This window comes from Orycteropus afer, unplaced genomic scaffold (genome assembly GCF_000298275.1).
Source record: "Orycteropus afer afer isolate SDZICR_OR568_19922 unplaced genomic scaffold, OryAfe1.0 scaffold00469, whole genome shotgun sequence".
Classification (NCBI taxonomy): Eukaryota; Metazoa; Chordata; class Mammalia; order Tubulidentata; family Orycteropodidae; genus Orycteropus; species Orycteropus afer.
This window is the reverse complement of record NW_006922056.1, coordinates 560,760-579,068: the sequence shown is the minus strand read 5'-3', so window position 1 is coordinate 579,068 and position 18,309 is coordinate 560,760. Positions and strand designations below refer to the sequence as shown.

The following is an 18,309-nucleotide window of genomic DNA, read 5'->3' as shown; positions in this document are numbered from 1 at the left end:
CTCAGCAAGACAATGGGACCCGGTCCTACAAAGGGAACTGGATTCTGCCATTGACAAGAATAAACTTGGAAGCAGATTCTTGCCTGGAGCCTTGGGATGATAATGCATCTGTGAGTGATGCCAGGAGCTCAGCCTTGTGGGGGTTCTGACCTGCAGTGAACTCATGCCTGGATGTCGTTGCAAGCTGCTAAGTGTGTGCTGATTTGTTACACAGCACAGAAAACTCACACACACACACACACACAGGCAGAGACACACACAGGTGTTAGCTGCTGCATCCCCAACCCCCATAGAAGTGGAGTGGGGGACCAAAGGAAAGGCACACGCAGCCCGTTCCTGCAGTGTTGTCTGCTGTAGTGGGAGCACCATGCTCTCCACGAAGAGCTGTCAGTCCTGCGGACTCACTCCAGCTCCAGCTTCTGGCACTGAGAGGCACACCCTGCCCCCCACCTCCAGCATCTTCTTCAGGGGATGGGGGGTGCATGGGTAGGTTTAGCCAAGGGACAGCACTGCCTCAGATCACGAGGGACCTTGGGGACATCTCTGAGCCTCTGCTTCCTCATCTGCACCATGGGGAGCCCCTGCACAGGCCAACGCCCAGCAGAGTGCCAGGGCCCACTGAATGCACCGCTGCAGTGCCAGGCCTTGGAGCAGATGCGGCTTCCCACCAAGGTCTCAGGAGGCAGTCACGAGCAGCTGTTTTTCCACAAACTGACCCTTTGTAGGTCAGGGCTCCTGAGACCCACTCCAGCACCCACCCTCAGAGGACCCTGCACCTCTACAGGTCACTCAGTCACTCTCACTCGACAAACATCTATTGAGCACCTACCTGTGGACCCGCCTGCATGAGGGTCTAGAGAAACTGGGGGACCAGGTCACATTCTTTGACCCACTCAAAGAATGTATCTGCAGAACCTGGGTCTCAGGGAAGCGAGGCCAGGCAGGCAGCTCTTCTCTCCTCCAGGAATCTTCCTGCCTCCTCTGTGCAAGCCCCCAGCACATTGAAAGCTCACTCACTGCTCGGCATCACAAGTGCCCATTTCTTCCCAGCCTCTCCTGCGTGGGCACTACCTAAGGGTGGGGGCCGTGCCAACAGCACCTGGCACAGTGTGAATCCATAAGTGAGTGGATACCCAGTGCCTGATAGGTCCGAGCCCTGGCGGGTGAGACCTTGTGCAGCAACTGACACAGAGCAGGCAGACATTCACAGCCATTCTGCCCAGCTCCCATCAAGCACTTTCAACTGCAGTCATGCTCACCTCTCATGGTACTCATGACACCCCCACAGTAGTGTTGTCCCCCACCTGGATGAAGTGATGAACCCTGTGCCTCTCTCCTCCCCTTCTCCCTCCCGAGTTCCTCACACCCATAAGGGATGCCTTCCTGTGCCCATGGCACCATGACCGGACCCAGCACTGTGCCATCCCTGGGGCAGCCTTCTGCAGGCTCTAGACCAGGCCAGGCCCCTGCCCACCACATGGTGGTCATCACAGTGTGACATGTCACGTGTGTGGTAGTAACGTCAGTCCTGCTGTCACGATGAGGTCCTCTGCCACGGGGTCCCCTAGGCCTGCCAGGGTGGATGCCCGGCAGATTGTTATTGATGGCGCACAGAGGCCGTTGTGGCAACATACGACCTCCTTTAACCTCACAAAGGGGAGAAAAGCCCCATCAGCAGCCCAAGGCTAATTCCTATGAGGCAGAGGTCAGACATGCTGCCACCCTTTAACCCTTGCCAATTCTGACACCAACCATCCCTCCCACAGACTTTTTACTTCTCTACTGGGTTCAATAATTCATTGCAATGGCCTAACAGAACTCACAGACAATGCTCAGAATTATGGGGTTTATTAAAGAAGTTGTTGTTGTTATGTGCTGTGGAGTCGCACCCAATTCATAGCAACCCCTCCTTGGGTTTCCAAGGTGGTATCACTATGGTAGTAGATTAAAGAAGTAACAGGTTACAATTCAGAATCAAAAAAGTCAGGACTATGGTCACAGGGGACATCAAGCTCAATTGGCATAACACACTACAGAAAAACATTGTTCCACCTCCTACTTTGGCGAGTAGCCACTGGGATCTTAAAAGCTTGCAAGCGGCCAGCTAGGTGCAACGATGGGTCTCTCCTTGTCCAGAGCAAAGAAGAATGAAGAAAACCAAAGACGCACGGAAACAATTAGTCCAAGAGACTAGTACACCATGCAATCCTCAGCCTATACGACTATGAGGCCAAAAACCTAGATGGTGCCCAGCACTGTCAACCACTCGGAGGGGGATCTTTGTAGGAGATCCAGGATAGAGTGGGAGAACAATGTGGAACAAAACTCAAAACCACACACACACATATACACAGAAAAGGGACCATGTTTGCTGGTCTGATAGAGCCTGGTGAACCCCTAAAACTACGGGCCCTAGCTGCCCTTCAGGTCTGCAATTGAACCCACTCTTGTGGCTTCCAGCCAAACAAAAGACAGGCATATGAGCTGAACATTTACAGTAGGTAGATATACTCCTTGAAAAGATCAATCTTGGGAGAATAGAAGGGCTGTGTATGCACAGGGAGATAGCTTGGGGGGGCAGGAGTGCATGGGCTGGAAGGACACAGGGAAGAGGCGGCTATGGGGAGGAAGTGGGAGGAACGCTGTTGCACTGTGGGAGATTACAGTCAATGTCATGAGATGAAGTGTATGTGGAATGCTGTATGAAAGATGAATTTGCTCTGTAAACTTTCACCCAAATCACAATAAAAAAAAATAATAAAAAAAACAAGTCAGGATACAGTTCTTCAATCAGGACAGCTTCTCTCTGGCCTCAGCCTTTGTCCTGCTTGGGCCAGTGTTACAAAATTCGTTTAGCTTTGGTGATAGTTACCCAAAGAGGCACCCCACTCCACCAGCAAGCCTCCTGTCTGAAGGCACTCAGCTTTCTTGCTCTGTGGGCCAGGAAGCCCAGCGCTCTGTCTCACGTGGGTCTCTTGGTTCTGCTGCTGCCATTTCTTTGCTGTCTCAGTTCAGGGGTTTGGGGTCCAAGAATGCACTCCACTCCTGGCTCTTCTTTCTTGATGTCAGTGAGATCCCCCATTTCAGTTCTCTAGTGCTGCTCTAACAGAAATTCCACAAATGGGATGGCTTGAAGAAACAGGAGTTTATTCTCTTACATTTGGAGGCTTTAAGTCCGAGTTCAAAGTGCCAGGCTCTAGGGGTTGGGTGAAAGACCCTCAACCTTGGGCTTCAGCTCTGCCTCCTGCTCCCAGCCCACTGAAGCTGGAGGCTTTTCTTCACTCAGCTGACAAGCCCAAGGTTGACGAGTAAAGAGGCACAGTCCTGATGCTACCAAACCACATGGCAGGCCATTAACTCAAGTCCATCGAAAGTCCCAAGGTCAGCAGAGCATGGCAGGCTGCTGAACAACGACATGGCTACATGCAGGGTTCAAGCATGCCATAAGCTAGAGACCATTCCCCAAGGCTTCTCCTTATATACAGGAAGCAGACCACATCCTTAAAGCAGCTACTCAGCTGCTCATGGTAGATTCCACCATAGAGTTGATTACCAGTCTCATCATGGGGAATACTACATCCAGCTGCCCAGCCACTCAGCCAGGCCCAGCCAAGTTGACACACAAACTTAACTACCACACCCCTTTTCTGCTTCTGGGAGGGCTCATTGCAAGCCGAGTGGCAAAACTGATCAATCACCACATTTATTTCCATGGTTCCATCCTGACCAGAGTGCCATATACCTTCACGTATGTTAGTAACAAGCTATGCAGTCCCCTGGGTAAGCCAAAGCAACTCATGTTTATATAATTCCACCCAGTCACGTGTGAAAGTTACAGACTAGAGCCTTGCCAAGTAATTCCCTGCACCGCACGTGGGAATCCCTGTGACCTGCTGGGTCAGCCTGGGTTTCCTTTGCCCTCACCTCTCGGCTTAGGTCAGTAAGATGGTGTTTGTGTGCTACATCCCCATAAATGCAGTGGGGCCGGAGGGCCTCCCTGTGGGACTTGTCGGCTCAGCAACTACCTATTTGGGGTCTTGGGCCTCACCTCCTGCAGCCCAGGAGGTCCCAAGTCTCTGGGTTGCAGCCTTTCTTTTCTTGGGCTTCTGGGGGCATGAAAACACCTGCTCTCAGGAGAGAGGGGACAGCAGTGAAGGGCTGGTTTCCCAGGTCCACTGCTTGCTAGCCACTGGCTCTGGGCAGTCTACTGTAGGCTCTGTGCACCATCTCCTCAATGTAAGGTGCAAAGGAGGGACTGATCTTGGAGGTGCTGAAATCAATGCCCGGTGAGCAGTGTTGGCCAGGGGCCACTGTCTTCTCCAAGCTCTCTCTGAGATTCTGTGATACACACCCTGCAGTCCATTCATGGAGAGTGGCATACGGGGAATGCACTTGTGTGTGTCTGTTTGTGTGTGTGTGGAGGGGGAACATCCCCCAAGCCACTGTCAGCTCAGCATGGACACATGGCTTAAAGGTGGAAGACCTCAGGACCTAGCATGGCACCCCCCAGAGCTCTGAGTCCCTTCTGTCTCTGCAAGCTATGGGCCTCCCCACAGCGCTCTTTTCCCCAGGTGCCTTTGGGGACATCTGGGGTTGCCAGAGCTGAACATCCTCAGAACCGTGCGTCTCCTCTTGGCTGGGGGTCCCTCTTGGGAACTCAGAGGGGCCACTGGAACCATTCAGGTCGCTGACCAGAAATGTGGTGGCTGAGGGGAGGGTCAGCACAAGAGCTGGTGAGGCGTTAGGGAGCCCGGTCAGGGGCACCAAACGGCCATCTTTGCGTCGCAACAAGAATGGCTGGATCAGACTCGAGCCTTGCAAAGGCGCCTGTGGGTGCTATAAGAGGACAGGAGACCAAGAGAGCCCGGTAGATTTGAGCAGTCGACTGGCAACGCGGCGCCCGGCCTTAGGGAGGTGGTCGTTGGATGGAAGCCCCGGTAAGGCACGACATCGAGGGGGAAAACAGATAGGACTCCACATCTGCCCATGCGCAAGGAAGGTGACGCCCCGGAGCTCAGACTCGCGGAAGAGGCACACACTGACCTGGATGAGGCGCGCCGCGGAGAGAGAGAGAGGCGGACCTCTCCAAGCGGGGAGCGGTTTCCACCAGGAGCGCCACGCCGCGGGCCGGAAGTGGGTCCGGAAGTGCAGCGCTCTGCGGCGGCGCGGCCGAACCCGCGAAGTCTGAACAAGCTGACAGCAGAGGGCGGGGTGGCGCGCTCCGCCCGGAGTCGGTGGGTTCTTGGGGCCCCTGACCCTGGAGCCTCCCCGTGGGAACCCTGGGCCTGGGTTTTCAGCCAAGCAGCTCGTGGGTGGCTCACGGTTTCCGAAATGCATCTCCCGGCAGCCCCTCGCCGCCGCCGCGGCGTTTGGGCCGCGCTGCGTCCTGGGACCCGTAGTCCTTGCGATGGGCGCCGCGTTTCTGTGTGGCCAGGGCCGGGGAGGGGTGATCGTTACTCAATGTTTAGTGTCTGGTCTGTTTGTTCCAATTTCCTGAGGTGTAGAGAAGTTGAGGGACTTCCCCAGGGTTCCAGAGATTTGAACCCAGGTCGTAGCCACGCGTGCTTTTTCTCTACGCCCGGTTGCCTGGTGGGAGGGATGGGGAATGGTCCCAGACGACCTAAGGAGGTGAGGGCCAGGGGCTGGAGGCAGGAGGTGGCGACACCCTAGGGCCTTGGCCTGGCACTCATGTGGGAGTGGTGGGTTATTGGTGCATATGGAATTGTACGTCTCTCAGGCATAGGACTTCAGGAGCCTGGCGCCTCTGCTTGGGTAGGAGACAATTATGTGGTCGGAGAGCAATGCAGGGCCAACACCCGGCGCCTCTCTGAGCGCCCTATAATGAGCCTGCCTTCAGACCTTCTTTCCTGAGATGGCTGCCCAAGTGGTCTGTTGATGGACATCTGCGTCTGTGCCCTGGGGGCTTTCGTGGAGAAGGACGTTGTACCCCTGCTCCATCCAGGATTGCTTGTCTGGAGTGGCTGAGACCTGACATGCTGATGGGGTTTTGTCTCTAGATACCGACAGCCTGCCTTTCAGCTCACCTCTGTGCCCTCCTGAAGACCACCGGCATGCCCAAGATCACCGTGAATGGTGTGTCGGTGGATTTCCCGTTCCAGCCATACAGATGTCAGCAGGAGTACATGGCCAAGGTCCTGGAGTGTCTGCAGAAGGTAAAGATGCAGGCCCTGATGGACGTGTATGAGGGGGATGGGCCCACGTTGGGCCGTTATCTGCAAGGTCCTAGGGCATCCTGCCTCCGTGCATCCAGACCAGCCGAGTGCGGGGGGTGGGGGGGGGATGATCTGGACACTGGGAGTCAGTTGCAAATCAGAATTACATCCCAGCTGGGTAGGATGTAGCGATCGATGGTGATTTCTGATGGTGATGAATGCTTGAGGTAAAGGAGATGGGAAGGGACTTGGGCTTCCTCAAGGGGTACATTCAAGCTGAGACCTACTGATGAGTAGTGGGTGCTATGGAAGGATCTGGAGGAAAGAAGTTTCCATGCAGAAGAGGACAGCCAGGGCTCTGACCTCAAGTGGAAAGCTTTAAACCTCAGTGTGTGTGGGGATGGGCAAGGGGCAGGTGTGCTCCATACAGGGCCTCTGTGTCTTGTTGCTGCTTGGCTCTACAGATCTCTCATGCTGTGACCAATGGGCTCCTGTATCAAGGAGGCTGGAGCCCTGTACCTGTGGCTGGTGGGGGGTAGGTGCGCTTGTGCAGAATTTGCCTGGGACCTCCCAAGCTTCCCGCTCAGGCTCTCCTTGAGAGCCATATATAGGCCATCGGTTCCTCTCAGCTGGGACCACGTCAACGCCGGAATCCAGAGCCGCAGAACACTGACTTATTCTGAGACTTGGCACCTCATTACTCATCTTAGTATTTATATCAGGCTGAGGAACACTGTCGCATTTGGGAAGCGCTTTGCAAATTGTTTGCTAACAAGGGCTGAATTAATTTACCCACAATCCCACGGGACTGGCCCAGGTGGGCTCTGCATCTGAGCAGAGCTGTCTGGTCAGAATGTGGCGTGTCCTGCAGGACTCTTTGACCTGCCCTCTGCTTCCCTGAGAGCCTCCTCCCTTCCCCACTCAGAAAGTGAATGGCATCCTGGAGAGTCCGACAGGCACAGGGAAGACGCTATGCCTCCTCTGCACCACGCTGGCCTGGCGTGAGCACCTTCGAGATGGCATCTCTGCCTGCAAGATCGCTGAGAGGGTGCATGGGGAGCAGTTCCCTGACCAGGCCTTGCCCTGGGGGAGCAGTACCAGCTCTGGAGACATCCCAGGTGATGTTCCTTCCTGGCCCTCTCCAGCCTCATGGTGGGCAGGTGGAATCCACCTGGGTGTCAGTAGCCCCTTGAGCAGGGCGTCTTGCATTTCTCTGACCCTGGTGTCACTGAAGGGCAGTGAGGACGACCACCTGTCTGGTGTCCTTCAGTGTGTGTCTGGGGTCAGTGTCTCAGAGGGTGGGCATCTGGGGGTCAGCATCTCGGTGGGTCTGTCAGCAGGTGTCTGGGGGTTAGCATCTCTGTGGGTTGGTCAGTAAGTGTCTGGAGATCAGCGTCTCAGTGGGTGGGTGTGGAGGTCAACGTCTCAGTGGTTGATAACCACTTGCATACAGCAAACACAGGAATGCTGTCTTGGGCACGAGGCCACAGGGTGACTGATGGCACTTTGGGGTCTCCCCGCCTGGGCAGCTTGCTACATGGACATCCCGAAGATCATTTACGCCTCCAGGACCCACTCACAGCTCACGCAGGTCATTGGCGAGCTTCGGAATACTTCCTACCGGTGGGTCCATCGGCCACCCGCGCCTGCTCCTGGGTGGTGGGGATAATGACCAGCACAGTGCCAAGTGCCTGTAGCAAGTGCTGCGTGGGTGGTGGACTTCATCATCCTGGGTCAGCCCTGGGGGAGCAGTGTTCTGATGTCAGGCTGGGGGAGGATCAGGTGTCTTCCACACCTTCCTTAAAAGGAAGCAGCTTTAGTTTTATAAGCTCATGTTGGGTTTGTATCCTTCCCTGGTGCATTGCATTCTTTGAGGGTGCCGCTGTGTCTGCTGCGATCTGGGTCTGGCCTGGCCTCTGAACCCTTAGGGCATCTGGGGGAGCTGTGGATATGGAGGTGGGAAGAAGCCTGGTGCCTGCCCACCCCCTGGAGTTGCAGCCTAGGGACTCTTAGAAGCTCTGGACTCTTGTCCCATGTGCTCTGTTTCCCTGCCTGTCCCCTTGCCTACCATGGCGGAGATTCAGTGGCCCCCGCAGCAGAGAAACCCCACTCCGCAGTCACACCCTTCCCTTGGCTGCCCAATATGCACCATCCATCCGTAAGAGTCCAACTCCCCATGTGCTCCCTGGAGCCCCACACAACCCACAGTGTGTCCACACTGGAAGCCTGGCAGCCGGTGCTTGGAAGCAGCCACCCTTCTTGCCACGGTTCTTTCTCCCCGCAGGCCCCGGGTGTGTGTCCTGGGCTCCCGGGAGCAGCTCTGCATTCACCCTGAGGTGAAGCAGCAGGAGAGTAACCACATGCAGGTGGGCTTCAGCGGTGTCATCCCCCATGGTGCCTTTTGGGTTGGGTTAGGATTAACGGGGTGATCTCTACATGGTGGGCTACAGTGGCCCAACCCCCAGCCCTTTCCCAGCCACGGATTCCCCTGGGACTCGAATCCTTCCCTTGTAGATCCATCTGTGCCGCAGGAAGGTGGCGAGTCGCTCCTGCCACTTCTACAACAACGTAGAAGGTAAGGGGGCGGGTTGGAGTGGCTCACTCGGCTGGTGGCCCGGGCTCACGGCCTTGCTGCCCTGCTGGCACTTGCCCCTGGGAGCTGTGCAGAGGTGCCCCTACAGCAGGCCTGTCGGGGCAGACTGCGCAGCACTGCCTCACAGCTGGCTCGTCCAGGCCTCCCTGGTTGTGGCAGGGGGCCCGGGGCTGTAGTGCTCCACGGTCCACGGTGGCATGTTCTGCACTGCGTTCGATGCCCTGTCTCTGTTAGTCCAGGCCACCGGGTTGTCATCAGCCGGGAGCAAGCCTTGTTCCAGGGCAGCCAACGGGTCCTGTGGCCTTGTGGCAGGGGCCCTGTGGTGGGGAGGGGCACTGTTGGACCTTCCCCAGTGGCCAGCCTGGAGCTGCTCTGCCCCTTCACCCACGTTGGACGTGTGGTCTGGGCCCCACCCTCCCTCTCACCTTTGCCAGACACTTGCCCAGCCTCAGACGTCCACTTGTGTGATGGAGGGGGACCAGGGCTGCAGTTCTCCATGCTCCCAGCAGAGGGGGCTGTGGGAGAGGACCCTGTTGGTGAAAGGTCCAGGGTGCCTTGAGCCACCGCATCTCTTGCTTGCAGTGATCCTGGGGAGAGGATCAGGCCAGGAGGAAGGGCTACAGGTGCTGGTTAGAGAGGGACTGAAGGCAATCACCTGGGCTCCAGAGCCTGTCACTGCCCCTCCCCAGGCTGCAGACCACCCACTAGGCTCTGGTTCCTTTCCTGCCCAGCCAGCGGAATTCTGGGGCTCCCCCACCCCTGAGGCCTGCTGTGTCTCCACAGCCTCCTCTCCCAGTGGCAGAAAGTGGTGGGGTGCAGAGGGAGGAGCCCTATCCTTGAGAGAGAAGGTGTTAGAACCTGCTTGATTGGGCCCGGAGGGGTGAGGGGTATGGAGGCCTGGGAGGTGGAACTTGCAGGCAAGGGCCTGTGGCAGGTCACAGCTCCAGGCCTGGGGTCTCCCAGCACCTCTTCTCACCCCGCTCCGTCATTCTACTCCTCCTCATCACCCCTTCCCCACACTGTCCGCCCTTGCCTCCCTCCCCACTCCTCAGCCCTCCGCAGCTAGGTGCAGGGTGCTCCAGGCTCTGTGGCAGAGCTTGCGATTGGCCTGCGGTTGCTAGGGTACTGCCGAAGAAGCCCCTCCCCTCCCGCCTTCTTCCTGGTAGCCTCGCCCTGCACTGCACTGCAGGCAGTCAGGAATGCAGCCCGGCCTCAGCCCTGCCCCTGGACCCCAGTGCGGCTGCCCCCCACCTCCCTGCAGACTTGTCCTGCCTGCCAGGCCTGGCACCTGGAGTTGCTGTGTCTTAGCAGCCCCCCAGGGCGTTCCTGTGGCCTCCAGTGGCTCTGGGGGCTCTTGGCTTCTCTCTTTCTCTAAATTAGGAGATAACTGTTCAGAATTGAAACTCGGGTCAGGACAGCCCCCTCCTCCTGGTGACAGGCAGTGAAAGTCCTGGCCCCGGTCTAGGTGGCCACGGCTGAGCAGGCTTGGCTTTGGAAGAGTCTGGGGTGTGTTTTAGTTGGGGAAGCTGAGAGAAGAGGGAATGGGGGAGAGACGTCTGCTAGAGGAGAGGTGGCTGTGGCTGCTGAGGTCCTGACAGCAAGTGGGCGTGTGGCTCACCACCTGGGTATCTGAAGGTGGTAGTGACAGGCTCAGGGCCACCTCCCCCTGAGCTGGGTGTCTTGGTGGAAGGGTACTGATGGCTCTGATGGCTCTGGGAAGAGAATACCCTGGCCCCAGGGGGCTGAGTCACTGCTTGTTATGGACATTGGCTGCAGTCGTGGGTGTCTGTCCTGGGGCTCCCAGGGCCCACACCCCAGGATGGTCCTCTTCCTCTGGCCTTAGTCCATGGTTGGCTGCGTGGGCTGCTCCTGTCTGGAGGAAAGGGCTTGCCACCAGGAGCCCCTCTGTCCTGGGCACCATGGGTGTGGGGAGCCCTCACAGTGGACCCCTGGGATGTGTTGACTCATAGGCATCTCCTTGGGGTGTGAGGAGCCCCGCAGGGAACCTTGAGTGTGTGTTGCTTCTTAACCCTATTTCCCTAGAGAAGAGTATGGAACAAGAGCTGGTCACCCCCATCCTGGACATTGAGGACCTGGTCAGGAGTGGGAGCAGACACAAGTACGGACATCCCTGTGCTCAGAGGCCTGCCCCTTCCCACCCGCCACATCTGGGCCACGTGGGCTGCCTGGACTTGGGTCGTTCCCCTTCATGGTGGATTTTCTCCTGCATGTGCTGAGCCTCTGGGGGTGAGGGTGGGGGTTTCCCTTTGTTTTTAAAGGAGGCTCTGGTGGTGTGGTGTCCTAAGGCATTTGATTGCTAACCAGAAGGCTGGAGGTTCAAACCCACCACCCACTCCTTGGAAGGAAGTTTGGGCCTTCCAATAATAGCTTGGCCTCACTCTCTGAAGATCAAGGTGGTGACCTTTTCTCCTTTTTGAGGGCCTTCGGGTGATGAGACTTTCTCACCTCAAGAGGAGAAAGTGTTGTGTTTTTTCTGGCGCCTTTTTTCTCCCTGTTACCTCCTTAATATATACGTGTGGGCTGGGGATTTAATTTTTGTAGATTTCAGAAACGGGCAACACTCATCCATCCCTCAGCACCCAGGCCCATGGTCGCAGGGTGGCCTTTTAACAGTGGGTGGGTGGCCAGGCCTCACTGGGGCAGCTGCAGGCGGTGCTGCCCCACGGCCTGTGGCGATGAGTCCTCAGGCTCCCTCCTGCTTCCCGTGTGTGGCCCTAACACCTCCCGGCCCTGTGCCCTGTCCCCCAGGGTTTGCCCATACTACCTTTCCCGGAACCTGAAGCAACAGGCCGATATCATCTTTATGCCCTACAATTACTTGTTGGACCCGAAGGTGAGTGTTCTGTCTGTGTATGAGTGGTTCTTCTCTCTGGGCTGTCCCTGGGCTTTGAGGCCTCTGGGGCATCTTCTGGCTTGGGCTGAGCAGGCCCCAGAGCTGGCACCCAGGTGTGAAAAGCTGGGCTGCAGTTGGGCGAGCTCAGAGCCCTCGGAGTGTGCAGGGCACTGGGTAGTGATGAAGAAGCAGACACCAGTCGATGGAGGAGAATGGGGTTGAGGACACTCTGAGGGTGCGTCTGGCATGATGGAAGCGGTGCCCATGCACTGGGACAGCAGGAATTGTCGGTTCCTGGTGGAAACGTGGGGGACAACATTGCAGCTGGAGTTGGGGCACAGACCCTCCAGGCACTAATCACAAGGGAAACAGGCAACCAGTCGGGCCTGGCTGAAACACAGAGCCTGAACTCTGGGAGTTAGAGATCTGTGGATGCTGCAGGAGTATCCCAGAAGGAAGGGCTAGCTCTGGTGCCCAGGGCCCATGATGTGGTCTCATAGTCCTGCTGGCTGGCAGAGCCGAACAGCCAGGCCCGGGAGTGCAGATCGCAGCCATCTGTGTGGCTGCCTTGGAAAGACCTAGACACCGGGTGGTGGGCAGACGGTGCCTCCATTTGCTGAGCTCTGGCCCCCATTGCTCTCCGTGCAGAGTCGAAGGGCGCACAGCATTGACTTGAAGGGGACAGTGGTGATCTTTGATGAAGCTCACAATGTGGTGAGTCTGGCCCCTCCTCCTCTTTGATTTCTCTGTGAGGGTGAGCCCTGGGCTGTGGGGATGTGGGGACCTGGGCACCACTGCTGCCTACCTTCTTGCAAGACACAGTCTTCATCCCACGGCTGCTTCCTCCTGGCCCAGAGGTCCACGTGCTGGCCCTATTTTTACACGGAAGCTACCGCACATACACCTTGCCTTCTGGCTGGTGGATCTCAGCTGGCCCCCATCCTGTCCTAGGGCCCGACATCCCTGCTGCAGCTCCAACAGGGACCTGTCTCTGGTCTGCCCTCTGGTGGCCACACTGACAAAGGCAGCTTCTAGATGCCCGGCCACCCTGCCCTGGGCCATGATAGGCTTGGGGAAGGTCACCTTCCTTACCAGCACATCCTCCACACCCCCAGCTCCCATGAGTGGGAGGCATGGAGGAAGGCCCTGGGGGCCGCAGGGCTCCCTGCTGCAGGGCCAGCTGTCTGTGGGGGCTGCTGCAGCCTGCATTGCCCTGAAAGACAGTGCGTCTTGCAGTCAGGTCTTCTGGTTTTTGAGAGAGGCCAGAAATGTAGGTTTTAATGGAAGTTTCCAATTATGAAATGTTAGCAACTCAAGTCATTTGTAAACATTGGTGTGGGCCTGACCATGCACATCTTTGGGCAAGCAGGGCCCACTATGGTCAGTGAGGGCCCCTGACTTTTGAGGCTGTTGGCATGGCTCTGGGGATGGACGGCTCTCAGCTTTCTCTACCGCCTCTGAGTCTCTGCCTGTCTGTGTCGTGACGAGGGTGTCTGTGGGCTCTTAGGAAAAGATGTGTGAGGAGTCGGCGTCCTTCGACCTGACCCCCCATGACTTGGCTTCTGGACTGGGCGTCATAGACCAGGTGCTGGAGGAGCAGACCAGGGCTGCACAGCAGCGTCAACTCTACCTGGAGCCTGAAGCGGGCCTGGGAGCCTCTGGTGAGTTCTTGGCACATCGGAGACGGGCTGTCATCTGGCACTCTGGCACTTTCTGAAGGCCTTTAGCCCTTTCCCAGCCGGTTGTTCCTGGTGGTGTTGATTTGCCCTCTGCCTTATACAATCAAGTGACCTTAAGGTATTGTGTACTGTCTGCTGGTCTGTTGCTATCCGGGCTGGCTGTTCCATGGACCCCTTTCCACTGTTTGTCTTTGGGTGTGTTTTCACAGTGGTGATTGTGGGACAGGAAGAGCCTTTCATGGGCAGTCTGAATCTTCTGCGTCTTCTCCTGGTCTTTGTTAGTAGCTGACAAGAGGCTCCTGTGTGCCCTGTCACAGCACTTGTTGGTGGGAACTTCTGCTTCAGTTGCTGCAGGTGTTTTACTTTGCTGGATGAAGCTGTGTGGCAGTAGATGTCTTCAGACCTCTGGTTGTCTTCTTCTGAATCATTTCCTTGGAGTTGGAGTCACTGGGGCATGAATAGTTTCAGCTTCCCTTGTTTCCTTCACACATCACAGCAGTTCCCAAGCCGGAGCTCTGACCACCATGGGTGTGTCCAATGTCCATGTGTGGACAGGGCTTGTATACAGGCTTGGTGTCTGCTTAGCACAACACCTCTCAGGCCTCCGGTTTCATGCTCTCCCTCTGTTCTTAAAATTCCTGACCTTGCTGGGGTTTATCTCCTGGTAGTCACTGTATCAGGAATTAAAACGGGGGAATTATGAAGGTTTTAGAGGTGAGGGTGGCAAAACTGTCTAGCTTTGGACGTATCATCAGGAGGGACTGATCTCCAGAGAAGGACATCATGCCTGGTAGAGCGTGTCAGCACAGGAGGGGAACACCCTTAACGAGATAGATTGACACAGTGGATGCCACAGTGGACTTAGATGTAGCCACGATTGGGAGGCTGGTGCAGAACCGGGCAACGTCTTGTGTTTACGTAAGTCCCTTAGATGTCTAGAGCTGCTGCAGCAGAGATACCACAAGTGGGGGCTTCAACAAACAGTTACTTTCTCACGGCTTGTGGTGGTGGTTGTTTTTGCTGTTGAGTTGGACTGACGCATAGCAACTCCTCCTTGGGTTTCCGAGGCGGTATCACTATGGAAGTAGATTGCCCAACCATCCTTCTGAGGAGTGGCTGGTGGGTTTGAACCACCAGCCTTCTGGTTAGCAGTCAAGTGCCTTAGGCACTATGCTACCAGAGCTCCTAGGAGGCTGAAAGGGGGTTTGGTTGTGTGGTGCCTAAGGCATCTGACTACTAACCAGAAGGCTGGCAGTTCAAATCCACCAGCCACTGCTTGGAAAGAAGACTGGGCAATCTACTTTTGTAGAGATACTGCTTCAGAAAATCAAGTAGGGGTCGCTGTGAGTTGGATCAACGGCAGTGAGTTTGGTTTTTGTGTTTTCAGGAGACTGGAAGTCTGAGTTTAGGGCTTTGGCTCAAGGGATAGGCCCTCTCCATCAACTTGCATTCAGCTTCTGTTCCTCGGCTCCTTGGTCTTTGTGTGGTTGGCGTCCCTTCCCTCCATCTCTGCTCCTTTCTCTTGCTCAGTCTGCCCTTGTTATACCTGGGAAGGGGTGGGCTCTGACCTACCCTGCGCTGTCCTTTCCATTAACGTAACAAAGAAACCCAACACCATGGGATTACAGCCACAGGTATAAGGATTCAGATGACAGCACACATCTCTTCTCTCTCTCTCTTTTTTTTTTTTTAATTTTTATTGTGATTTGAGTGAGGGTTTACAGAGCAAATTTATTTTCCATACAGCATTTCACACACATTTTATTTCATGACATTGACTGCAGTTCTCCATAATGTAACAGCTCTCTTCCCACTTCCTCTCCTGTAGTTACCTCTTCCCTGTATCCTCCCCATGTACTCCCATCTTCCAAACTATCCCTATGCAAACACTGCCCTTCTGTTCTCCCACAATTGAGTGCTCCAAGGAGTGTATCTGCCTGATGTAAATGTTCACCCCATATGCCTGTCTGTTGTTTGGCTGGAAGCCACAGGAGTGAGTTCAGTTCAGACCTGAAAGGTAACTAGGGGCTATAGTCTCAGGGGTCTCCAGGCTCTATCAGACTAATAAGTTGGTCTTTTTTTTTTTTTTTTTTAAATTTTAAATTTTATTGTGATTTGGGTGAAAATTTTCAGGGCAAATTCATCTTCCATACAGCAGTTCAGATACTTTTTTTTTTTTTTAGTAGTAGGAGACTTTAATACACTACTTTCAATGATAGACAGAACAACTAGAAAGAAACTCAACAAAGACATAGAAGAATTAAACAACACAATCAACCAACTTGACCCCCTAGATACATACAGGACATAGATGGAACTCCACCCAACACAGCACAATACTTTTCCAATGCACACGGAACATTCTCCAGAACAGACCATATGTTAGGCCACAAAGTAAGCCTCAATAAAATTAAAAACATTGAAATACTGCAAAGCATCTTTTCAGATTACAGCACAATAAAATTAAAAATCAATAATAGAAAGATCAAGGGAAAAAAAACATATGGAAACTGAGTAACATCCTGTTTTAAAACTACTAATTAATACAAGAAATAATTATAATAATAAAAAATCCTTGAATCAAATAAGAATGAAAACACAAAATCTTCGGGACAGCAAAAGCAGTGCTCAGAGGGTAATTTATAGCAATAAGTGCACACATCAATAAAGAAGAGAAAAGCAAACCCAACATCTCCAAAAATTAGAAAGGGAGCAGCAAAATAAGCCCACAGTTATCAGAAGAAAAGAAATAATAAAGATTGGAGCAGAAATATATGAAAGAGAAAATAGAAAAGCAATAGATAGACTCAGTAAAACTAGATGTTGAATTCTTTGAAAGGATTAATAAAATTGACAAACCGCTGGCAAATTTACCAATGGAAAGGAGAAGATGCAAATAACATGAGTAAGAAATGAAATGGGCAACATCACAACGGAACCAACTGAAATTAAAATGAAAGTAGAATACTATGAACAACTGTACTTTAACAAATTAAAAAAACTAGAAGAAATGGACAAATTTCTAGAAACACACTATCTACCTGAATTAACACAGACTGAGGTAGAAAATATGAACAGACTCATCACAAAAGAAGAAATTGAACAAGTCATAGAAAACCTCCCGACAAAAAAAGTCCTGGCCCAGATGGCTTCCTTGGCAAATTCTATCAAACATTCACAGAGGAGGTAACATCAATTCTACTTGTGGTATAGTAAATTACTTAGTGTGGCTTTTCTACCCATAAGTCTTTATAAACTCCAAGGTGGGATTTTCTATGAGCAACTGAGGAGCTCCTGATTGGTGAAGTAGTCCACCTGGAGTATTTCTGTTGGGCGTGGCACAATACAATGTTCTGGGAGGTTCCCACTCTCTCTCAGGTGCTTAGAGTTCTGATGCTGTGATTGGCTAGTTTCACCACCCTACCGGGCTCAAAATGAGGCCACCTAGAGGCAGAACTCTCTCTGACTGCTGGTTGAGGAAGATGTGCTGCTGCAAGAGACACGTGCTGCTGGGAAAGAGACACAAGAGACACGCATTGCTGAGTGACACACCGAGGAACCAGCACTGCTGGGAAAGAGACTGTGAGAGACTGATGGCTGAGCATTTCTTTTCCTGAAATTGAATTGTAGCCTGTGGTGCTTCCCTAATAAACCTCATAATCTGTGAGCTCTGTGTGGCCACTGCAGCAAATTATTGAACCCAGGAGAGAGGTAGTGGGTGCTTTAAGAGGAACGGTTGGAGAAAGGGCTGGAGGGAAGCAGCATGTCTGGCCTGGCAGGAATAGGCCTTGGGTTACTGCTGGTAATCCTGTCTTCCTCTTGTAGGGTTAGAGGAGGCCTGAACATGTGGCCTCCTTGCCGTTTTAGCACTACTCAAACTATTCCAGAATATAAAAAAGAAGGGAATACTTCCAAGTTCGTTTTATGAAGTTTGTATAACCCTGATACCAAAGCCAGGCAAAGATACCACTAAAAAGAAAATTATAGACCAAATCCCTCATGAACAGCCACAAAAATTCTCAACAAACTCTTAGCCTATAAAATCAAATAACATTAAAAAATAGTACATCATGACTAAGTGGGAGTCAAACCAGATATGCAGAGATGGTTCAACATTAGAAACCCAATCAACATAATGCACTACATAAAACAAAACAAAGGAAAAGAACCACATGATTATGTCAATGAATGCAGAAAAGACATCTAACATCCATTCCTGATAAAAGTGCAAAAAGATACGAATAAAAGGGAAATTTCTCAGCATAGTTAAGGGCACATATGTAAAATCAACGGACATTTGTGTCAACAGAGAGAGACTGAAAACATTCCCCCTGTGAACCTGTACCAGACAAGGATGCCCTTTATCCCCATTCTTGTTCAATATCATATTGGAAATCCTAGCTAGAGCAATAAGGCAAGAGAGGGAAATAAAATGCACTTAAAGAATTGGTAAAGAAGAAGTCAAACTATATTTGCAGACAACATCATCCTATACATACAAAATCCCAAAGACTCAGAAAGAAAATTACAGAACTTATTAAAGGATTCAGCAAAGTGACAGGGTACAAGATCAATATACAAAAATCAGTTGAATTCCTTTATACTAATGAGGAGAACTCTGAAAAGGAAATTAAGAAAACATACCATTTACAATAACCACCCAAAAGACGAAGTACTTAGGAATAAATCTAACCAGAGATACAAAAGGCCTATACAAAAAATTACAAAATGCTACTACAAGAAACCAAATGAAATATACATAAATGGAAGGATATACCCTGCTGATTGATAGCAAGACTTAACACCAGGAAAATGTCAATACTACCCAAAGCAATCTGCAGATAAAATGCAATCTTTTTTTTTTTTTTTTTGAGTTTCTTTCCAGTTGTTCTATCTTTCAAAGAAAGTGGTGTATTAGTCTCCCACTATGAGTGTGGAGTCATCTATTCGGCTTTTCAACTCTTTTAACATCTGATTTATGTATTTTGGGGCTCTTTCATTGGGTCCATA

The 18,309-nt window shown here is 52.8% G+C and overlaps 1 protein-coding gene across 1 annotated transcript in view; it reads left to right on the top strand.

The window, feature by feature from the left end:
* The first annotated feature begins 6,071 nt into the window (after positions 1-6,071).
* RTEL1 (regulator of telomere elongation helicase 1) overlaps positions 6,072-18,309 on the top strand; it is a 37,126-nt gene continuing 24,888 nt past the window's right edge. Inside the window, exons 1-9 of the mRNA XM_007954696.2 lie at positions 6,072-6,173; positions 7,099-7,291; positions 7,703-7,796; positions 8,458-8,539; positions 8,688-8,748; positions 10,810-10,885; positions 11,536-11,620; positions 12,269-12,334; positions 13,128-13,281. Of these exons, the coding sequence (XP_007952887.2) occupies positions 6,072-6,173; positions 7,099-7,291; positions 7,703-7,796; positions 8,458-8,539; positions 8,688-8,748; positions 10,810-10,885; positions 11,536-11,620; positions 12,269-12,334; positions 13,128-13,281 (913 nt within the window). The remainder of the gene's footprint in view (positions 6,174-7,098; positions 7,292-7,702; positions 7,797-8,457; positions 8,540-8,687; positions 8,749-10,809; positions 10,886-11,535; positions 11,621-12,268; positions 12,335-13,127; positions 13,282-18,309) is intronic.